A 19,981-nucleotide genomic window follows, 5' to 3' on the forward strand; every position below is an offset into this window, starting at 1 on the left:
GGGATTAAGTAACAGGAACCGCTACTTGGGTATTTATATTACGATTACGCAGTTTGCCTGTTCTGTCACCCTGCCAGTCAAGTTGCGTCCCGTGCAACATGTATATGTTTTCTTAATTGAAAGTCAAAAACGTATTGAAGAGAAGGAAAATATCCAGAAAATTTCTGTGCAATTGACTCTCGTGACTTCTCTGTCAGTTTACTTAAAAACACCTCTAGTAAAGTGTTCCATGAACATTATGACAGATTTGTGCTTTTTCACTCTTCGGGGGGAAGTAATGACATATCTTCCAGAAGCAAATGTTCTCTCTTACATCTGAAACTCATGAAGTTTAGCCTCTAATGTGTGCCACTCTTAAAATCAAGTTAAATATTTTCTTATAATTTTATTTTAAGCATCGTTCTGCTGGACTCTTCAAGGACGGACACATTAATGGGAATCTGTGTCTTATAATTCTTGGATTTTTAGTTGGAACTTTCCTTATAAATATGATAAGCAATGGATGGTTTAGAAGAAAAATAATGTGGATAGCTGTAGGTGGAGTTTCCTTAAAATAAAGGAAAAAATTCCCCACGTCGGGACCATCTGGGTTACAGGTAACAAGGCCACTGTGTTCACTGAACAGAAGAACAGTTAAACACTAGACCTGGCTTGATCTGCGCCCATTCAGATCATCTGGGCCCAGACTATGCTGCTAAACAATCCCAGTTTTCTTAGAATTTCTAGTTGGTTTACTTACAATTGTGAGTGCTCTTTCTGATCACAGAAGCTCTCCCTCTCTAACCAGATTGTTCTGACTGAACTTTCCATTTCATTCTTTGGCAAGGTCTTTGAGACCTAGACCTTATAAGATGCAAGTCTATTGAAGTAAAAACATTCAGGCATTTTTCTAGATCATTTAAGTGTAACAGTCAGCCCCTCCCCTCCATTATTTCTCCACCAAACCCAATCTTATATCACATTCCAAAGTAAAACCTTTACTTCAAGTTCTTAAATTTCCTCATCATTATGGTAAAATGATTCATGGGATCTGAATTAGTTAAGTAGTTACCGAAGCACTTTTGCATCATGGATCTAGGCCAACGCAGCGTTTTTATCAATACCATTGATAACACCTACATTTATATTATGATATGTGTTTTATAAATTACTCTTAGGGACAAAATTTTTATCAGTTGTTGATAACTATAAAAAAATGTTCATAGTAAAATATTTGTTGGATAAATATCTGAATCCTCATTATAACTTTGTGAAGAAAGTAGGACGTATATTTCTGCTCCTATTTCGAGGTGAAACTCAGAGTAGTTAAGTTCCCCGACCTTAGGATGGGTTCCTAAAAAGAGCACAAGGTGTTCTGTGGATGAGAGGAGTTGCTTAATTCTCCTGCCCACTCTTTTTCCTCTTCAGGCTCAGTGGCCTCTCTGGCATCCAGCAGAAAAGGGTGACTTGGAGCAACAGAACCCTCCAGGTCAACAGGACAGGCCCTGTCATGTTTGCATCATCTTTGATTCTCCCTCCGTTAAAAAAAATCAGCGATAGAAAGGGAAGTCACTTTATTTTTCTGAAACTCGGGTGGACTATTGTGTATAAGGTTCATAGATCAGAATCTTTGAGCTCAGTTGCACTCTCACCATGAGCATTTTCACTAAAGCCTCTAGCTGTGGGTGTCATTCACTCATTCATTTATTCATTCCCACATATTCAGCTCCTGGTATGTGCCAGGTCCTGTTTTGGATGCTGTCTCTATACCAGTAGAGAAAACAGACAAAAGCCCCTGCCTTCCCTGAGTTTATATGTAAGGGGTGATTCTTGGCAAGTAAAGCCTTTGAACTCAACAGTGAGAGAATATTCCTCTTGGTCTGCATGTAGGCAGGGATCTTTTGATCTTTGTATTCCCTGTAGCACCTTAGCACATTTTGAGATGCATAATACAAACTTAAAAACCAAGGGTTTGGTGTGCAGTGGAATGAGAGGAAGCAAGGAAGGAAGGGCCCTGTCTTCTAGACACACCCACCAGAGCACGACCCCCAGGTGGCAGTGGGAGAAAGTCTTTCTACCTGGAGGAGTGGAGCGAAGACAAAAGGTCATAAATTGGGTTGTCCGGATTAGGGTCAGTGTCCACAAGGCCTAACAAGATAAAAAGGCAAGTTTCCTGGAAACCAGAATGTCCTGGGTTCCAGTGATATTCTTTAGGTTTCACCAGTGCGATGTCCACTCTGGTATCTCAAACCCACTTATATAGATTTCTGTAGTCTTTTACTTCAAGCCCAGTTTCATCTGTGTAACATTCTGGATAGTAGATTTTAGAGAGGTGTAAGAGTATGTAACAGAGACTTAGTTATGAGGCAGAGGCTCAGTGGAAGAAGTAATCAAACTATTGGGGCCCACTCTTCCGGAGATTAGAGTGCTGGAAAATTATATAATCATAGACTTGGATTCGGAGAAGCAAGAAGTCACCTTCTTACAGGAGTGGATATAATGTGGGAGTTTGGTTACAGCTAGACAACAGAAGTCTAGGCCACAAGATCAGCATGGGGACAAAGTAAGACCAATACTTCTGAGTCACTCTAATGAGGCCCTATGATTTTATCTTGACCAAGAACTTACTTGTAAGAGAAAGGCACTGTGCTGGGGAGGGATCCTGATCCATATCTGCTGAGAGTATAATTCAAGATGACTTTATTACACTCATCAAAGCTTTATCCCCAAGGAGCTCCATGGTAAGTAGAAAGGGCTGGGGAAGAGCCCAGGGGGAAGAGATGTCCATCAGAAGAGTTCTCCTTCAAGTAAAATCTAAGCTGTTCTGTTTTTTCCTATTGAGATTTTATTTAAAAAACTTTCAGATGATTGAAAATCATCTAAAGGTGTTCTGAGCGTCTCTCAACCTTTCATATAAGGATTACCTTGTTAAACATGCAGGTTTCCAGGCCCTCTACCCAGAGATTCTGATTCACTGAGTCTGCTGCAGAGCCAAGGTGGGGCTGATGCTGTGGCCTCCGCTGTAGGAATCACTGGCCTAGCCGTAAGTGTAGGACTCGGTGCACCCTCACAGGGTTTCCCAATCAGAGATGGCCCAAAGGAAGCCATTGGCCCATGGCTGAGGAAGTAGCTACTTTCTGTCTTGCTCCTCCTGTTAGGTCTTGGGGAAGTCCTATAATGTAGAACAACCTAAACACTGTAGAGAACCAGGATCGCTCTCACGGACCCCAGGGGCTGCCGCAGCACTTCTTTGTAACATCCCTTTAAATCTCTGTCTGGAACCCTCTTTTCTGCCAAACCTTTTAACAGCAGAGTTTGCTTAGAAGGACAAGGGTGGATATAGTTAAATCCCCATTCTTTGCCATGCTCCCTTGTTCTGCTTTAGGCCCAAGTAGCCCCTGAATTAAAGGATTGCTTGTGAGCCTTATAGACAGAGCTCCATACAATCATGGGCAGAGCTACCTTTGTACTCAAAGAAGGTAGGATAAGTAACACCCGGCTTATAATGAGACAGTGGGAGCTATAATTATCAGTGCTTTACTGTTTGTAAAATATTTTTACACTCTTTATTTCATTTGCTCTTTGTAGCCACCCAGTAGTAATCTATAACAGCAACAGAGTGGCTCCTGCTCATCGAGAAATTCCCAACTCGTTCTTATCAACCTTCACTAGTGACCAAAGTGTTCACCTCACACGGCCCTCAGACACAGACTGTCCAAGTCCTCCACCTTCCATTCCAGGCACTACCTCTATCTAGAATTTATGAGTCACAGAGAATGGTGGGCAGATGATGGCGTGTGGGTGACAACTCATGGGAAACTGGGCACTAACTCTCCTTCCCTTTGTTCCCTGTGCTGCTGCTGCTGCTTACTGTGAGGAGTATGGGTTATTATTATCTCCTTTTATAAAGGGGGATTCATAGGCTCAGAGAGGCTGTGGTCTCCCCCTGGGCCACACAGCCAGTAAGGGGCAAAGCTGGCTTTCAAATCCATCAGACTCCATGGGTCTCCTGGCTTTGAAAGTCTCTATTCTATGTAATTTCCAAATGTACATTATCACTGTCAGGATTCACTGAACCATTTTACTATAACTGTACGTACCCACACATGGCAATTACTGAGACACATTGCAATTAGTCTACTTTGGCAGCTTATCATTTTGAGAATTTGGAAGCCATAGGCCACCACGCATTAGGGTTTTCGGTGGGTTGGGGATTTTTAAATGAAAATCAATTACATCTTATAACCAAGATTATTTTACACATGCCTTTCTCCTCGCTCTGCTTTCCCCATTTCCTTCTGCTCCATTTCAGCCACACGCACTGCCTGCCCCCGCCTCCTTCCTCAAGCCTATGCAGACATGAGTAGCAGACCCTCTCCCTCTTCCCATGCCCCACCGCGAGGAATGAGTATACAGCTCCCTCCAAGGGTGAGAGTGAGGCTCTCAGAGATTCAGGCTGTGAGGAGCACAGGAGGAGAGCCCCCAGGGTGTTCAGAGCACATCTTGCTGTGGCCTGCGAGCTGGCAACAGAAGCTCCGCGTGAAAATGGCCCTGCTTCTTGGAACCAAGTGGGCTTTTCTCACGAGGAGCCCTCTGACTGAGGGCAAGGGGACCAGGCACGTGCTCCAGGGGTCGGCTTCTGAACCACTGTCACGGGGCGCTTTGCGTAGGGATGCGCCCACATGGAATTTTAAGGGTTATTATTTCCATTATTTTCCTCTTTCTCAGTACAGTAGTTGCTTAAATGTCAGTTGTAAATAGCTCGAGTGCTGTGCAAGCTGGTTCAGTTCTGAGCCCGAATTAAAATCTGTCTTCTTCACACAGTCTGTGAGCTGTTCCTGCAGCTTCCCCATTTATAGACTGTATGAAAATGAAGAGACAGTTTCTCCACCACTCACGGGGAGGAAGCTGAGTGGAGTTCTAGCCAGATAAGACCTGGATGGTGTTGATGGCCAAGACCAGGAGCCAAGACAAAAACAAAGACAATCACATTGTGGCGATTTCACTTGTAAGAGTAGTATCCTTAAGGGTGGTGGATGCTGAGAGAGAAATTGCTTAAGAATGGCTCATGCCCTGGCCAGTGTGTTTCAGCTGGTTGGAGCATGGTCCTGTGCAGTGAAGAGTCCTGGGTTTGATTCCTGGTCAAGGCAGATACCCAGGCAGGTACATACAGGAGGCAACGGATTTATTGATGTTTCTCACATCAACGTTTCTCTCTCTCCCTCTCTCTCTAAAATAAAAGTTTTAAAAAATGAAAAAGAATGGCTTGTGCATCTATAAATACTTACAAGCTTTTCATGGTATTGATGACTGCTGCAATTTACTGAGGGCCTCCTACATGCCAGGGAATGCACTAGATGCTTTTATAAACATTCTCATATATAATGTTTTTCACACTCTGTGAAATAGATGTTTTAAAGGAAAATGAGACTCAAGAAGGGAAATAATTTATTCAGTGGCACTCAGTTGGTCAGTGGGTCACCCAGGATTCAAACCCAGATCCAAGTCGTTCATGCAATGGGTAAAAATGAAATCGTAAAAGAAATTTCCAAAATGTCCCTTTTTCTATTCTTGAGGGTTTTTAGAATTTTTCAGCGATTAGGGGATTTCATCCATTTTATTAATTCATTCAGTGTTTTCTTCCCTAATGAAAATATTTGTCCTTTATGGAAGGTTGATCCAGCCTGGATCTGGCCTGTGACCCAGCAGTGACTCAGCAAAAATGGCCAGATTTTGTTTACGCTGATTTGTTCCATGAGCTTTAGCCATAAGAACTATGTCACTAAACAGACCAGGGTCTGGGTCCTAGTTTTGAAACTTGGTAGCTATGAGGATTTGAGTCAGTTATTTTAACTTCTCCGTTTCTTTTTCTTCAAATTGAGGACAATATTACTTAACTCAAAAGTTATTGTGAGGATGATTTTCTATGTAAAATACAGTCCCTTCTCAGAGCAAGTCTTAGTTTTGTTCCTTCCGACAGAATTCTCTGAGTGGTGGGCATAACACTAACCGAAATGTTCTCTGAAAATTCCAAAGCAAGGAGACTGCAAATAAGAAAGCTCTGGACTGAGCAGGAGGTTATGGGATGGCTGTTTTAGTTCTGCTGACCATCTGTTTTCAGATAAAGGCTCGATCCATGAATCATTTCAAATATCTGGATGTTTGGGAGGATTACAATGGTTGTATGAATTTTCCACTTTTCTCTTATTTGCACGGTATCATATAAACAAAGTGTTGGTTATAACGGCAAGGGATTCCAAAGCTCCTCTGTCACCTGCGTGCAAGACAGGAATATCAGATGCTATCTAAGGAGGAAACTTAAAGAGTTTTCTCATACTAAGGTACCATGTGAGTAGGAAGTGTGAGTAAAATTGGAATGCATAAAATCAGGGTAAAAAGATATAACCCCAAAGACCCTATTCTTAGGGCCTTGAGGAGCTTTTCCAACACATTACCTACGTGTTCCTCTTTCGTCTCATTGGCTTGTGTCATGGATTACAGACAGTATTCAAAGGCGCTGGTTCAAGGCCCCCAGAGAGTAGGGGGTAATCCACAGGGAGCCAGAGAGTGTTGGAGAAGAAGAGATTAGTGAGTCAAGGGGAGCAGGGTCGCGTGTCTTCTCACATACCCCCGTCTCTGGAGCTCTCTGATTTACGTCCTTCTGTCCATCACTCGGGCTTATCCATGCCCTGCATGTGCAGTGTTACATGGCTGAGGCCGAAAACTCTACGCTTCCTAAAGTAACCTGCAAAATTACAGTCGCTGCTGAAAAAGTCATGAAGCTCGTAAATATACATCCTTCCTTCTTCTTGGCCGGCAAACCACTGTACCTCCAAGAAGCTGAGGCCCTGCCAGCTCTGCCTCTGCCACTGGGATCTGCTACCCAGGCACTGCTCGGCCAGGGCTGGTCCCCAGCGGAGCCGTGAGGTGGCCTCCTAATTACACCTGCTGTCGCAGGACAGGGCCGACAGGGCCAAACAAATGCAGCCACAGCCAATACTCTTCTTTTTCTTTAAAGATTTGTTACTGATTTTTTAGAAAGGCAGGGAGAGGGGGAGAGAGAAACATCAACGAGAGAGAGAAACATCGATCGGCTGCCTCCTGCATGACATCCCTGACCAGGGATCGAGCCTGCAACCCGGGCATGTGCCACCTGATTGGGAATTGAGCTGGCAACCCTTCCGTGCAGGGGACAACCCCCAACCAACTGAGCCACACTGGCCAGGGCCAACACTCTTCTTAAAAAGTTTGCAGAGTACCCAAACTTCTTTCCTATTGGTTCCTTTTTTTTCTCTTCCTGCCTTGAATGTATTCTGGAGGAAAAAGTTGTGTCACTCTAGATCCCTTAAAGAAAATTCCTCTTTATGGTGATACGTAGTATGAAATTGTTACTTGGTTTCTCATTTATATGTTTATCTTTGTTTTTCACTCAAACATACACTCCAAGAAGGCACGGAGCATGTTTTATTCATCACTGAGTCCCAGCACTTGAGTGAGTGCTTAGTAAACTGTCGTCGAGTGAATGAAAGCTTAAAAGTTGGGCTGCTTGTGTTATTAGAACAGGGAAAGAAAAGCACAGAGGAGCAGTTACAGGGTGCTAACTCCGTGCCAGCTCGCGCTCGGCATTTGCTTGGATCATCTCCTGTAATCCTCTTTATCTGTGCAGTTGCCTCACGAAGTAGATATTGTGAATGCCCCATCTTACAAAAATACAACAGCGAAGTCAAGCACATGCCTTAGTCAGTGTTTCTTCTGAAAGGCCAAGGGAAAGGTGACTCCTGAGGTTTGGGCAGTGGCTGAACATCACAGCGCTTGGCCAGGAATGGGAAACGGCACACTCGGATCCCACGGGAGTTGAAGGGTTTCCCCATCTGAAGATACCGAGGGATCTTGGGAAGTGAGTGCTCCTAGCATTGTTTCCGAGGATCCTCACAAAGGATCCTGCCAGGCCCGATCGGGCTACAGCCTGGTTGGGGAAGTAGTTCCGGGCAACCTTCCTGACGGTCTGCACGTGGGATGTCTGCATCTGTAAGTGGTCATCATGGCCCAGGCAGCGCTCACCTCAGGGAAGGATCAGCCTGTTGTCCATCCAGCACTTTTCCTGGTGCCGAGTTTGGTGGTGGTTCCCAGCCTCACCGTAGAGAACAAACCCGTCTGTTGCATGAACAAACCCACTGGGGTGACGGCTCCTGACACAGCACCTTGACAAGGTTCAGGCTGAGGGTGTTTCTCTCCATCCGTGTGAGTAGCAGTTGGGTAGAGCCTCCGAGTTGAATGCTCCTCCACCATCATAGCTCTACTTGTCATAGCAGCGGGCACGGTGCCCGCAGCTCACAGCCTGCAGGGAAGTGGGTGACATGTTTCCCTTTGCTTCTCCTACTTCCAGAAGTGAAAGTGGTTTCTCCAGGAGAGCTGAAATGCCCTGGAGGTTCAGCTTAAACAATGCTCATCAGCCCTCTTGAGGGTTGCCAGTCAGGTGACCATTATTGACTGATTGATACATTCTTACTGCAGTTCCTTCCATAAAGATTGGAGTGGTAAACTTGTAAGGAAAAAATAAATGTAATAGAGAGTCTAATATACTTCCTCTCTTGAAGGCCAGGTCTAAGAAGCATTATCTGGCTTTTATTTGAACTCTTGATGGGTCATGCATTTTTCCTTCAGGAATTTAATCAGAAACATTCCTGAAACAAAGCCTGCTCACCCTGGGAATGCAGATTGTCCCAGATATGGGCTGTCCAGTACAGTAGCCAGGAACCACATGTGGTTATTTAAATGCGAATTAATTAAAATTAAATACAATTTAAAAGTCAGCTCCTCAGTCACACTAGCCACATCTCCGGTGCTCGGGGACCACATGCAGCTACTGTACTGGACAGTGAGATACAGATCATTTCCACATCACAGAAAGTTCTGTTGGACGATGCTGCCCTGGAGACTCCCCTTCCATTATCACAGTCAGTCACGCAATTCCTTACTCCTCTAACTTCCCCCACGCCCCTTCCACTCGGGGAAGGAAACCCACACCCAGATGCACGGGGCTGCTTTATCATCATTCGCAGAAGGAATGACCGTGAACTCCCCATCTAACCTATCCGCGTAGAGACATCAGTGACCCCATGTGACAAAGTAAAGAGGGAGGGGATTTTAAGAATGAATTTTAATAATACGTGAAGCTCATAGATGATATTAGGGGAGAAAACAGGATGCAAAACATTAAGTGTAACATTCCAGTTTTGTGCATATATGTCTGGCCATATCTGAATTGTGGAAATAAACATAATCTTTCCTTTCTTTGTTTATACCAATTCTGCATTTTCTAGTTGGTATAATTAATTCCTAATATTTTTATAGTTAGAGAAACAAGTTCATTTTTAGAAGGAAATAAAAAACTTCCCAAAATTTACAAGAAGAGAGGAATGATTCCCCTTGACCTCCAGAAGCTGCGGCTTGGGTAGAATCTGTTTATCTGCACATCCCGCTCCCCCCCACGCCCAGTCCACCCCATCCCTCCATTCTTGGAGGTAAAATACCTCCTAAAATGGGGGAGGAGTGATTGTATCACTAAATGGGACAACTAACATTTACTGGCAACCCGAATTCACGTGTGCATTCTCACACTGTTACACATGTGCGTGTTCTCACTCCAGCTGCGTTATCAACCCTGGAGGGCAAGGTGCCGCCTTCCGTTTCTGCGGTCTCTCCGGCAGGACCGTGATCAGCATCTGATAACCACCACTGACTTGCTGACTGACAGATTGGCTGGCCTTGCCATCGCTCTTACGTTTTTATGCTCACGAAATGTGTTAACATCTTGCCTCGTTTTGCTTTGGGTCCGAAAGGTAGTGTCTCTTCCAAATTTACTATGTGAAATCCAACAGCTGGAATACAGGAGCCATTCATCAAAAAAAAAATTTTAAAAAAATGAGTTAGTCTTTTTCTCAGTTTGTGTGTGGCAAGACCCTAATAGAATTTTTTAAAATTTCATTAGTTTTATGGAAATAGCACTGGGAAGAGAATGTGAAAGCCCTTTGATTTGAGTGACCACAGCCATCCACACCAGTGTTTTTGGCATCTCTAGTAACTGGCTTCTTGGAGGGAGGGATTTAATAAAGAGGATTTTCTTTCCCCGAGTTGGCTGTGAGAGTGATAAAACATGCTTGCTGGGCCATTCTGGTTTCGACTATTTCTCGTGTCAGCCAAGACACCCACAGGCAGGAATTTAAGTCCACTCTGCCCTCTCGCTCAGCTCCAGATGGACAGGGGAAAACTAGGAAACGGAGCCCAGAATGTTGGGTTTAATATTTAACTTCGCCAGGTGTGTTTCACTGCATCACAGACCTTTTATACTCTTAACACATCACAGCGCTCAAATGTAGACTGAAGCCATATGACGCTCCTGCTCGCTCGTAGAAGCGTGAGAGAAGGTAGGAAAGGGAGGATGGGTCGATTTTCACAAAAGGCAGGAGGATGTCTCCATCCTGTACCTGACACACCTGAATGAATAATGTCCCTGGTCGGGGAGATGGGGGAGTCCAATGAAAATGTCTTCTTTTCTTGGAAGAGGAACATTACACGGAGGAATGCTATCAGGGAGTTTGTGGGGCACAGATTTAGCAGAGCCAGCATCGGGGTAAATAGCAAATGTTGTCTGTTTGACTTAGGAGACATTACATCCTAATAAACCAGCCAGGATGGTTCACGGTGATGCTTTCTTCCTGGTGGGTCTGCCATGCTTGCATGTGCTTGGCCACCAGGGACCCAAAGTCATGATCAGTTCAAGGAACCTCGCAGACCACAAAGCCGCACATCCCGGGTTGTTCAAACCACTCAAACTTGTTGCGGTTTTGAGACCGCACTTGGTGAGTGAAGAGATCAGGATGTGTGTCAATTAGTGCAGGACGTGGGAACCAGCATCAGCAAGAGGTATAGGGCTCAGGTCCCCAGAGGGCCAGGAATGTTCCCGAGGATTCTACCTGGGAACCGTACAGGAGCCCCCTTGCCCACTGCTGTGTTTATTCTTACATTTGGTTATTGCTGAAGGACTTACTGCCTTTTTGAAAACTTTATATCTCTTAATAACTGTTTTTTATTTTTAAGAACTATATTATTATAAAATAATTCTACTTTTTTATTTTCCTTATTTAGCAAACATTATATAAATTACATTATTAAAATAGATATTATATAAATATTAATCACATAATTAATCACATTATTAGGTTATATGATATATAAATAATCATTTCATTTTTCATAATTCAGTGAGGTGTAGGTACTACATTTAACTCCACTTACAAACTGGAAAACAAAAACACTAAGAAGCTAAGTAATTCATCAAGACTGCACAATAAGTAAGTCATTGAACTAGGATTTGTATCCAGAAAATCCGGCTCCAGAGTACTCACTCTTCATCACTATTAAAATTCAGAAAAATATAAAGCAAAAAAGAAAAGAAAAAAAAAGACAGCTACAGCTATGTTGCCTTGAGACTACCCTGTACACAGACTTCCACGTAACTGAGCCCAGTCTCCATATTCAGCTTTGTATCTTGGCTTTTTTCCAGCTGAACATTATAATAGTTAAAAATTCCTTATAAATACTGTTTTCATGGCTACTTAATATTCCCATCAGGTAAATGTAACACTATTTGCTTAACCATTCTCTTAGGGTTACCCTTTTGGCTCTTCAATTTTCTATTATGACAGCTAGCACTGGGATGACTGTCTGTGCAGAATTTCTTCTTTGGACTATGCTTTTAGGATACATTCTCAGAAGTAACAGTTTTATATCCAAGAGTATGAACACTTTTCGGGTTCTAGATACAGATTGTCAAATTGTTTTCCAAAAGGCTGATATCCTTGCCGCGTCTGCAGCACTGTGCAGAAGTGACATGTTCACCAGTCTCATGCTGGCATGGAGACTCATTGTTAGAAGTCTTCACTAATGTGATGGGTAGAATATAGTATTTTATCATCGCCTTGATTTTGTTTCTTTGATGGCTAGATGACTGACAATTTGTCCATATTGGTTGATCAATTATGAGTATTTGAAAGGTCTGTTCACATTTTACATTTGAGGAAACACAATGAAATGGTGTTTATAGCACAACCACGACTCTCCCTTCAGTAGAGTATCAAATGAAGATTTTGTTATTATATTTTCAAAGCATCCTGTACTTCAAGAAAGTAATCCATGGGCCCAAATTTACCATGAGGCAAAGAGGAAAAAGGAAAAAGAAGGTGTGGAAGGTTATACAAAAGGGCCTTATCGGATCCCAAGGAAAACTCCATTAAGTGACCCCCAAAAATTGAAAGAGATAAAGGAAACATGATTAGCAAAATGTTGATGATTATTTCCAAATAGTAAGAAATCTTTCCATGTGTTTCTTCATTATACTATTTGTTCGCTTTCAGTTTTCCCATTCATTGAAGAGGTCAACCATAATCATAGCTGAATAAATTGCAGTGATCCAGCTGTGGGATACTATGTACCTATTCAGAATAATGAGGCAGGTAGAAATGTGCATGCGTTTGTCTGTTAGACGGACGGGTGAACGAAAACATTCTTCAGATTTTTACTGAATGTGAAAAAGAGAATATAGGATAAGGGAAGTTAAGGAAGATGTGCTCAAAATCCAGCCTGGGCAGGATTGTCCTCTGAAGGTCAGGCCTTTGGCCCAGGACTCTTCGGAGAGTCTAGGGAAAGTAAGGTGCCCTTCAGCTTCGGGTACTAGAGCAGGAATAAAACTTTCATAAGCCAGCAAACTTTGAAAGCCCCTGAAGGTGACAGAGCATCTGCCCAAATGGTGCATTGCAGATGCTTGCTTAGAAGGTTTCACAGGTGAGCTTAAGGGTTAAAGGCACCTTGTCATGTGACTCTAGGGTGAGTGAGGGGCGAGCTGGGTTGGAACGGTCTTCGGAAGTTGTGCCTTGCAGTAGCTCAATGCCATGCTTGCATTTTCAGGATTTTACGGGCAGCTGCAGACATTCTGCCCCCCACATTACCCCGACTCCCAGAGAACCGTGCCGCCCAGCAGCTCCTGCAGCGTGGTGCCTTCCTTCGAGGACTACCTGGTCCCCACGTCCATGGGCCAGGCTGGCTTTGACGTTTTCCACAGAGCCTTCTCAACTCACTCGGGCATTACAGGTGTGTTGGCGTCTGTGACTGAGGAACCTGGGCAGACTGGCAGGAGAGACCAGTTGGGTTTCCCATGACTGGCTGGGCTAGACTTGACCCGGCACGTGGCTGCATCAAATCCTGTCGAATCTACCCCTGAAATGTCTCTCTTCTTCACCTTTCTCTCCAGCCCCACTTTCAACACCCTAGTCCAGGTGCCATCGTGTCTGTCCCGGACAATGGAAACAGCCTTCCAGGGAGTCTCCATACATCAGCTCCTATCTTTACCATTCTGCCTTTCATGCTACCATATGCCTTCCAGAAATTAAGGATAAAATAAGTGATTTTTCTGTTCAAATACCTTACCTAACGTCCAGTCGCCTAGTAAAGTCCACTCTCCTGAGCATGGCATTCAAAGCCCCTGTGAGTGAGGCCTGATGAGGCTTCGCAGACCTCCTTCACCTGTTTCCCTCGACCTGCTCTGCACCTGAGCTTCGCCCTCACACTGGGCCCCACGTGCCCCTCCCTCTGTGTCTTTGCTCCCTGTTTCCTCCTGGAACTTTTTTCAAACCCTTCCATCTGTAAGAATTCCAGCCTTCTTTAGGACTCAGTATTACCTCTTTTTGAGACCCCCCTCCCCCTTCCCCGGGACACTCCGCTTTTACTTACACTCAGCCTGTACTTTGTGCCCAGACTTACTTTGGCCATCTGTCTGTCTGCACCTCAGACTTCTCTTCCACTAAGGTGCCTGAGGACAGAGACCTGCTAAAGGGCCTTGGTCAGTGCAGTCACCTCATGCACACTAGTGGGGTGCGAGGCAGGAGTTGACGTGTGTGTGTGTTCTCTGCAGTGTACGATTTGCCTTCGGCTTCCTCAAGCCTCTTCGGAGAGTCCATCCGCAGTGGGCCCGAAGACACCACGTTCCTGCAGATCAGCGCCATGGACCGCTGTCCTAGCCAGCTCTCCTCTGTCTATACGGAAGGCTAACCCGGCCTCCACGACCACCGGCATCCAGAACCCTTTGTTGCTTGCCACCTTTCGTTGTGCTCATGCCCTCACAGACTGCACGGAAAGGGTGGCAGCCGAATCCGCGGGACCTGCCGAGTCACAGACATGCCCTGGAGGGTGGCGGGGCTGGATGGTCAGAGCTGGACTTCGCAGGAATGTTTGCATTTGCTCCCTGCTCTCTCTGGGTTGGCTGGTGACCAGCAGGACTGTCTTTTCAAAGGGAATTTAGACTCTCGCTCTACCAGACACCTGTTACTTCCTGGCTGTCAACCCTCAAAGGACACCAATGAAGTGACGTCCATGTGAAAATGTGGTTTGGGGATCGCCCTCGCTGAAAACCCCAAATAGAGGACAGTACCAATGGCCAGAGGCACAGGGAACTGCCTCGCCCATGCCCATCCTCACCGCTGGCCGACACCCAGCCAGGCGCACAGGAAACCGGGTCCATAGCACGGGGAGCCCCGGTTCCAGCACCAGCCTGGATTCCAGGGAGCTGGCTGCTCTCCTCTCTCCTCTTCGATATTCCCGTGCTAACCAATTGCTTTCAGTGTTTCTCCAAAAACAAAGTAAGGAGGTTCTGTCAAGTACAGTCCCTTGAAACGCACTATAACTTGTTTTATATTCCAGAAACCTCTCTTAGTTCCTTCATTTTAAAGACTTGTTATTGACATCTACTTTAAAAGGAAAAAAATATTTAGAAGGCTGTTTTTTGGATGCAAAAATTATTTTAATCACCCCAGCTGCATACGTTTTGCCACAGCTGCGTAGCTCCGCCTGGCCACACCTCACAGCACCTGTGAGCACTCCCGGGATGTTAGTTTTGCATTTAGCGAAGGCTACCTGAGGGAAACGGGGTGGGCACACCCACTTCCCGGTGTTGTAGCAGGAACCAGAGAGGGTTAGCTGTTCGGCAAATCCACCTCAGTGACCTTGTTCAAAGCAAAAGGTCGTGTTACTGGTTCACCATGGCTTCTGCTCTGGTCCTCTGCCCAGAGACGTGCGAGATGATGTGAGCACAGGGACCCACCGAGTTCTGTTCCTAGGTTTTCTTGGGAAACCAAACTAGAGATGCCCTATGTCCAGTTATTTTGCACAGCCTCTGCTCACCTCACCATCTGTCTGTCTGTCTCCCCCCTGTACTTTTCTCCCTCCCTCGTCCTGACTGTGATTCAGACATGCCCACCACCCACCATTGTCTGACCATCAGCTCTTAGCAAGGTCTGACCCCAGGCAGGTAGAGGAAACTGCTGGAAAGGTGGGCAGAACAAGACAACCTTGTTTTCTGAAACTCTGGTGTGCGGGCCTTGGATTTTCACAGAGCACTTGGCCATTTGACATCAAGCCTGAAGAGGAAGCCATTTCCCTTGGCACCTTTACAAAGCTTTAAAAAGATCTTGAGTCCGATGGCCTAGGCTGTAAAAATGAGCCAGGCCCCCAAAGACACTCAGTAAATTCTGACATTCCAGTAGTCACATTTCACGCTTTCTTTCTTGCTCTCTTTAAAAATGTTTTCTGAGCAATGAAACAATACTGTTTGTCAAACAGAAATAATTACACTCTTCAATAAGACAATTAAACAGCTTGGGGTCAGACTTGGGACCCAGTGACAGTTGTAGCCTGACAGATGGGTCCTTCCAGTCCGGCTGCGCAGTCAGTAATGTTCTGCCAGCTTCCGGACTTCATTCAAACATGTGGTAAAATAAGGTAAATACAGAACCAAGCGTGGGTCCGTTTTAACCGCACTTGGTCAATCTCGTTTCTCTGACTAGTGAGCTCTGATCTGAGAAAAGCCTTCATGCAGATGGCCAAGTCTCCACTTTACAAAAACCTGCTCTACTTTCTGAGAAGCTGCCCGTCAGGCTATCTCTCCACATGAGCTCTCAGACTGCATGTAAAGCACCACTCTCCTTGCAGACTTGGTGGGCTGTGTCACTTGGCCTAAGCAAGGACACACGCGTACGAACACTGGCATCCCTCCTGGGCCTTTGTCACACTCTGGGAAGAAAGGAATGATTTTTAGAGACAGTCTGTCCATTCTTAATACTGAAGCCTTTATGAGGAGCTCAGATTGCATTTTATTTGTGTGATGAGAGGAAAAAGATGAGAAGGCAAAGTGGTTACTACAGCTGATGTTGTCAGCCCTGCCTGTGGCCTTCTATACCTTAAAGTGGAAAGGGGGAGAGGAGACGGAGCCAGACGCTGAACCTCAGGAACCATGGGTGTCGTCTCCTTTGGCTGGGAGAGATGCTCCTGTACCAGCCTCGGGTCGTTCTGTGGCCTCACAGTGGCCCTGCCCCTCTGTGCTTCACTGTGGCCGGAGGGAGCCGGGCGGCGCCAGGCAGCCGTAGCACCTACAGGGCCGCCTTCCTGGGCGGGGGTTCGGCAGGCCCCTCAGGAGGGCATTCCTGTTAGCGGGGGGCCGTGCAGGACGCAGGGCCCAGGGCCGCCCGCAATGCTGAGAGCCCCTCTCCCCCCCTGAGCCCTCAGTGCTTCCTGACGGCGCAGGTCTGAGCTGCCGGCCTCGGCACAGGACGCCCAGGTTCCTTCTGGACTTCTTCACGCTCTCCTAGATCCCAGAATCTCACCTGACCTTCAGATTTGTTTCTCGCTTGCTTTCGCATTGCACAGGATTTATATATGCTTTCATCATTATGTTCATAGCAGTAAAAATGGAATGTTCACAGAGTTATTCCCTTCCATTTCTTGGCCTTTATAGTCTTGATATGTAACCATGTTCATTAACATCCAAACAGAGATTGCCATCCCCCTTTTCTTAAGTAAAAACTGGTGCCTATGAAAACACACGCAGCCCAAAGCTAATTATCCTATTACACTAAAAAGGAGAAATCAGTATGCCTGGAGACATTTCATTTGCTGCATTCTCAGTTCCCTAAAGGGACTGCATCAAAGTGTCAGTTGTAATTCAGCCTCTGATCAGCTGTTAAGTATTATTTAAATATTTACTGTCCTGTGGGGCCCCTTTACCGATGTCTCCCCCAAATTACATGGGTGATTCTAAAACGGACAATAGGTCTTCAGTGGCTCGCAGCATAGTTTCCACCAGCAAAACCGAATGTTGGTGGTGGGCCGTAGCTTTCACCTTACCAGCTGTCGAGCGCATCCGTGCACTGGCACAGAGGTAAAGGCTCATCTCCCCACCCAAGCACCTCGACTTTTCAGTTGCCTCTAAGTATTGGGACTAGTGATTGTAAATGTCTGATTTAATTATTTGGTGTTTTATTAGACTGTTTTGACCACGTCATTTTATAGCAGCATTTTTTAATGGCACTTTTTGTTGGTGGTGTGGAATTTCTGCGGTTACATTTTTTTTTTTTTGCAATGGATAAAGCAAAAAAAAAAAAAAAAAACACCACTCATTGGAGAAATGGCGAGTGTAAAAAAGAAGAGATTTATTTTGTACAGACAGCAGAGCATCCTGTGTAATGTTGCTGACATAAAGCACTTTCGGGGGGAGAAGTGGAAATCTGTTTTCCATAAATCACGCAGACTCTTGTCCATAGTTATATACACTCACGTAGAGAAATGAACTGCATATATCATACTGGATATGGGGCCGATTTTACTCTAAGGGCACATCTGGTGCTTATTGTCATAAATCTTTTAAAGAATTAGGTACACTTTTTTTTCTATTAATATGTATAGTTTTGTGATTTGTCACAGTTATGTTTCATATAATCATAAGTTATTTTGTCTTGTTTCATGAAGTCCTTTTTTATGTCAAAAGTAAAATGAAGGGATTGTGCACTTGGTACACAATACAACTGGAAATAGAGGCTGTGCCCACCCGCCTGAAACCCTCCCTCAGCTGTCATTTCAAACATAAAGGCAACAACTGGTTTCTGTTTGTTTGTTTGTTTTATTATTTTGTTTTGTTTTACCATCCGCCTCCTTTATATTGGGATGGTAATTATAATTAAAAGCAGATGGGGTGGGGGAGGGAGTGTCCAAGGCCAGCTTTAAAATGCCGCGTTGCTTTGGGCCAGAGCTGCAGCCTGGATTTAATTATAGATATGAGGACGGAATGGCAGTAAAAATGAATGTGTCCCTGAATCCTTTACATGTTGGGAGTGTCCATAAATAAAACATGAAGTTTTATTTCATCAGATTTAATTAAAGCTTTTATACATGTTTTATTGGTTATCCTATTAATCCGCTTCACGAACTGGATAAATGTGTGCCAGGGTTTGGGGTTTATTTGTGCCTTTTCAGGGTAGTGCTACATCATGTTTCAGAAACGCCTGAGTGCTCCGACCCCCAGGTGATAGGGTCTCCGCTTGCTGGCCATTAGCAGAGGGGGCGTTTTCTGTCCAGCTTTTCTAAAACCCTGTAGAGAAAGACACAAGCATCAGCTCCAGGTTAGCAGGTACCCTGACCCTTGCAGTCCTCTGATGTCCTGAGGGAGAAAGCGTCCCTCCCTGACCGTCTCCCTGATGCCTCGTCCTGTCCATGCTGCAGGCTTTGGGAGGCCACCTGACCCACCGGCTGTGATGACCGACCTTCCTCAGCGCCCATGTGTGGGGGGCGGGGGAGAGGAGGTGGTCAGGATAGTCTCATACCTGGTTGTCCCGTTAGCCAAACACAAAGTCCAAAAGGTAACCACATCATCTCAAGGACCGTTCTTAGAACGTTGGCATTTCTCACTGCATGTTGCAGACCCAAGGATTACATTAAGGGAATACACAAAGCAGACGGGATGGTGACTCCCATGCACTTGGCTCTGCAGGGTCCTGGGGGGCAGGTGTGGTTCAGGGTTTGGAGATGGAAATAGTGCCGATGGACACAAAGAGCTTCTCTGCTCCCTAAAAGGAGGCAGCTGGTGGGAGTTTAGTTGGTCCAACCTCTTTGGAGAACAGTTTGGTAATAACCGGTGGAGTTGAGGATATACACATCCTACAATTCAGCCATTCTGGACTTTTGCTTAAGTCAGTGAAGGTTCAGATACAAGATGTTCATAGCAATGCTATTCACAGTGGCCAAAAACTGGAAATGACCCCACTGTCCATCAACGGTAAAATCAATAAATGCACTGTGCCCAAGCAATGTGGAGGAATGCCGCGCAGCAGACACAGCGACAAAACTGCAGCAACGCCAGGGACTCGGGGCCCAGCCTCACTAACGATGCCGAGAGGGAGAGGCGGGTCACCAAAGCAAACACAGCGCTGTCCTGTTAGCATCCAGTTCAAAGCCAAGCAGAGTTCAACGGCATCAGTCCCCCTCATCCTGGGTTTCGCTTTCCACACTTTTAGTTACTGGCAGTCAACTGCTGTCCAAAAATATGAAATGGAAAATTCCAGAAATAAACAGTGAGCTGCTATCCCCAGCCAGCTTCCATCCGTGGGGTGTGGAGGAGGGGAGGTTTAAGTTTTAAATCTCGTGCTGCTCAGGAGGTCAGGAGTAGCCTCACGCTTCACCACAGCGTCTTCGTCTTCCACTTGAGTGTATCATCTCCAGTCATCACGAGGAGGTGAGTATAGTATATATAATACGACATTTTGAGAAAGAGACAGAGCGAGCACATTCACAGAACTTTTATTGAAGTTTTTTTTATAACTTTTATTATTAGTTGTTAATACCTTACTGTGCCTAATTTATAAATGAAACTTTATCATAGGTATGTATGTGTAGGAAAAAACATAGCATATGTAGGGTTCAGTGTGATCTGTAGTTTTAGGCATCCACTGGGGGTCTTGGAACATACTTCCTGTGGATGAAGCAGGGCTACTGTGTGACGTTTAGGTGGTGAAGTATAAAGAACAGCAAGGAAGACATATCACAAAGGTCCAAGTACTGATTCACTCTGTTCAGGAAGAAAGGATACATGGAGGACTCGGAGGTGATGGTCAACAATCTTTTA

General features: G+C 45.2%; 1 protein-coding gene across 1 annotated transcript in view; it reads left to right on the forward strand.

Moving 5' to 3' along the window:
- The window catches only part of GLIS3 (GLIS family zinc finger 3), a 409,424-nt gene extending 391,166 nt beyond the window's left edge, over positions 1-18,258 (forward strand). Inside the window, exons 11-12 of the mRNA XM_087822681.1 lie at positions 12,946-13,128; positions 13,949-18,258. Coding sequence (XP_087678807.1) covers positions 12,946-13,128; positions 13,949-14,085 — 320 coding nt within the window. The 3' untranslated portion in view covers positions 14,086-18,258. The remainder of the gene's footprint in view (positions 1-12,945; positions 13,129-13,948) is intronic.
- Positions 18,259-19,981: the final 1,723 nt, after the last annotated feature.

Source organism: Miniopterus natalensis, chromosome 12, assembly GCF_054644295.1.
Source record: "Miniopterus natalensis isolate mMinNat1 chromosome 12, mMinNat1.hap1, whole genome shotgun sequence".
In the NCBI taxonomy this organism is placed as follows: domain Eukaryota; kingdom Metazoa; phylum Chordata; class Mammalia; order Chiroptera; family Miniopteridae; genus Miniopterus; species Miniopterus natalensis.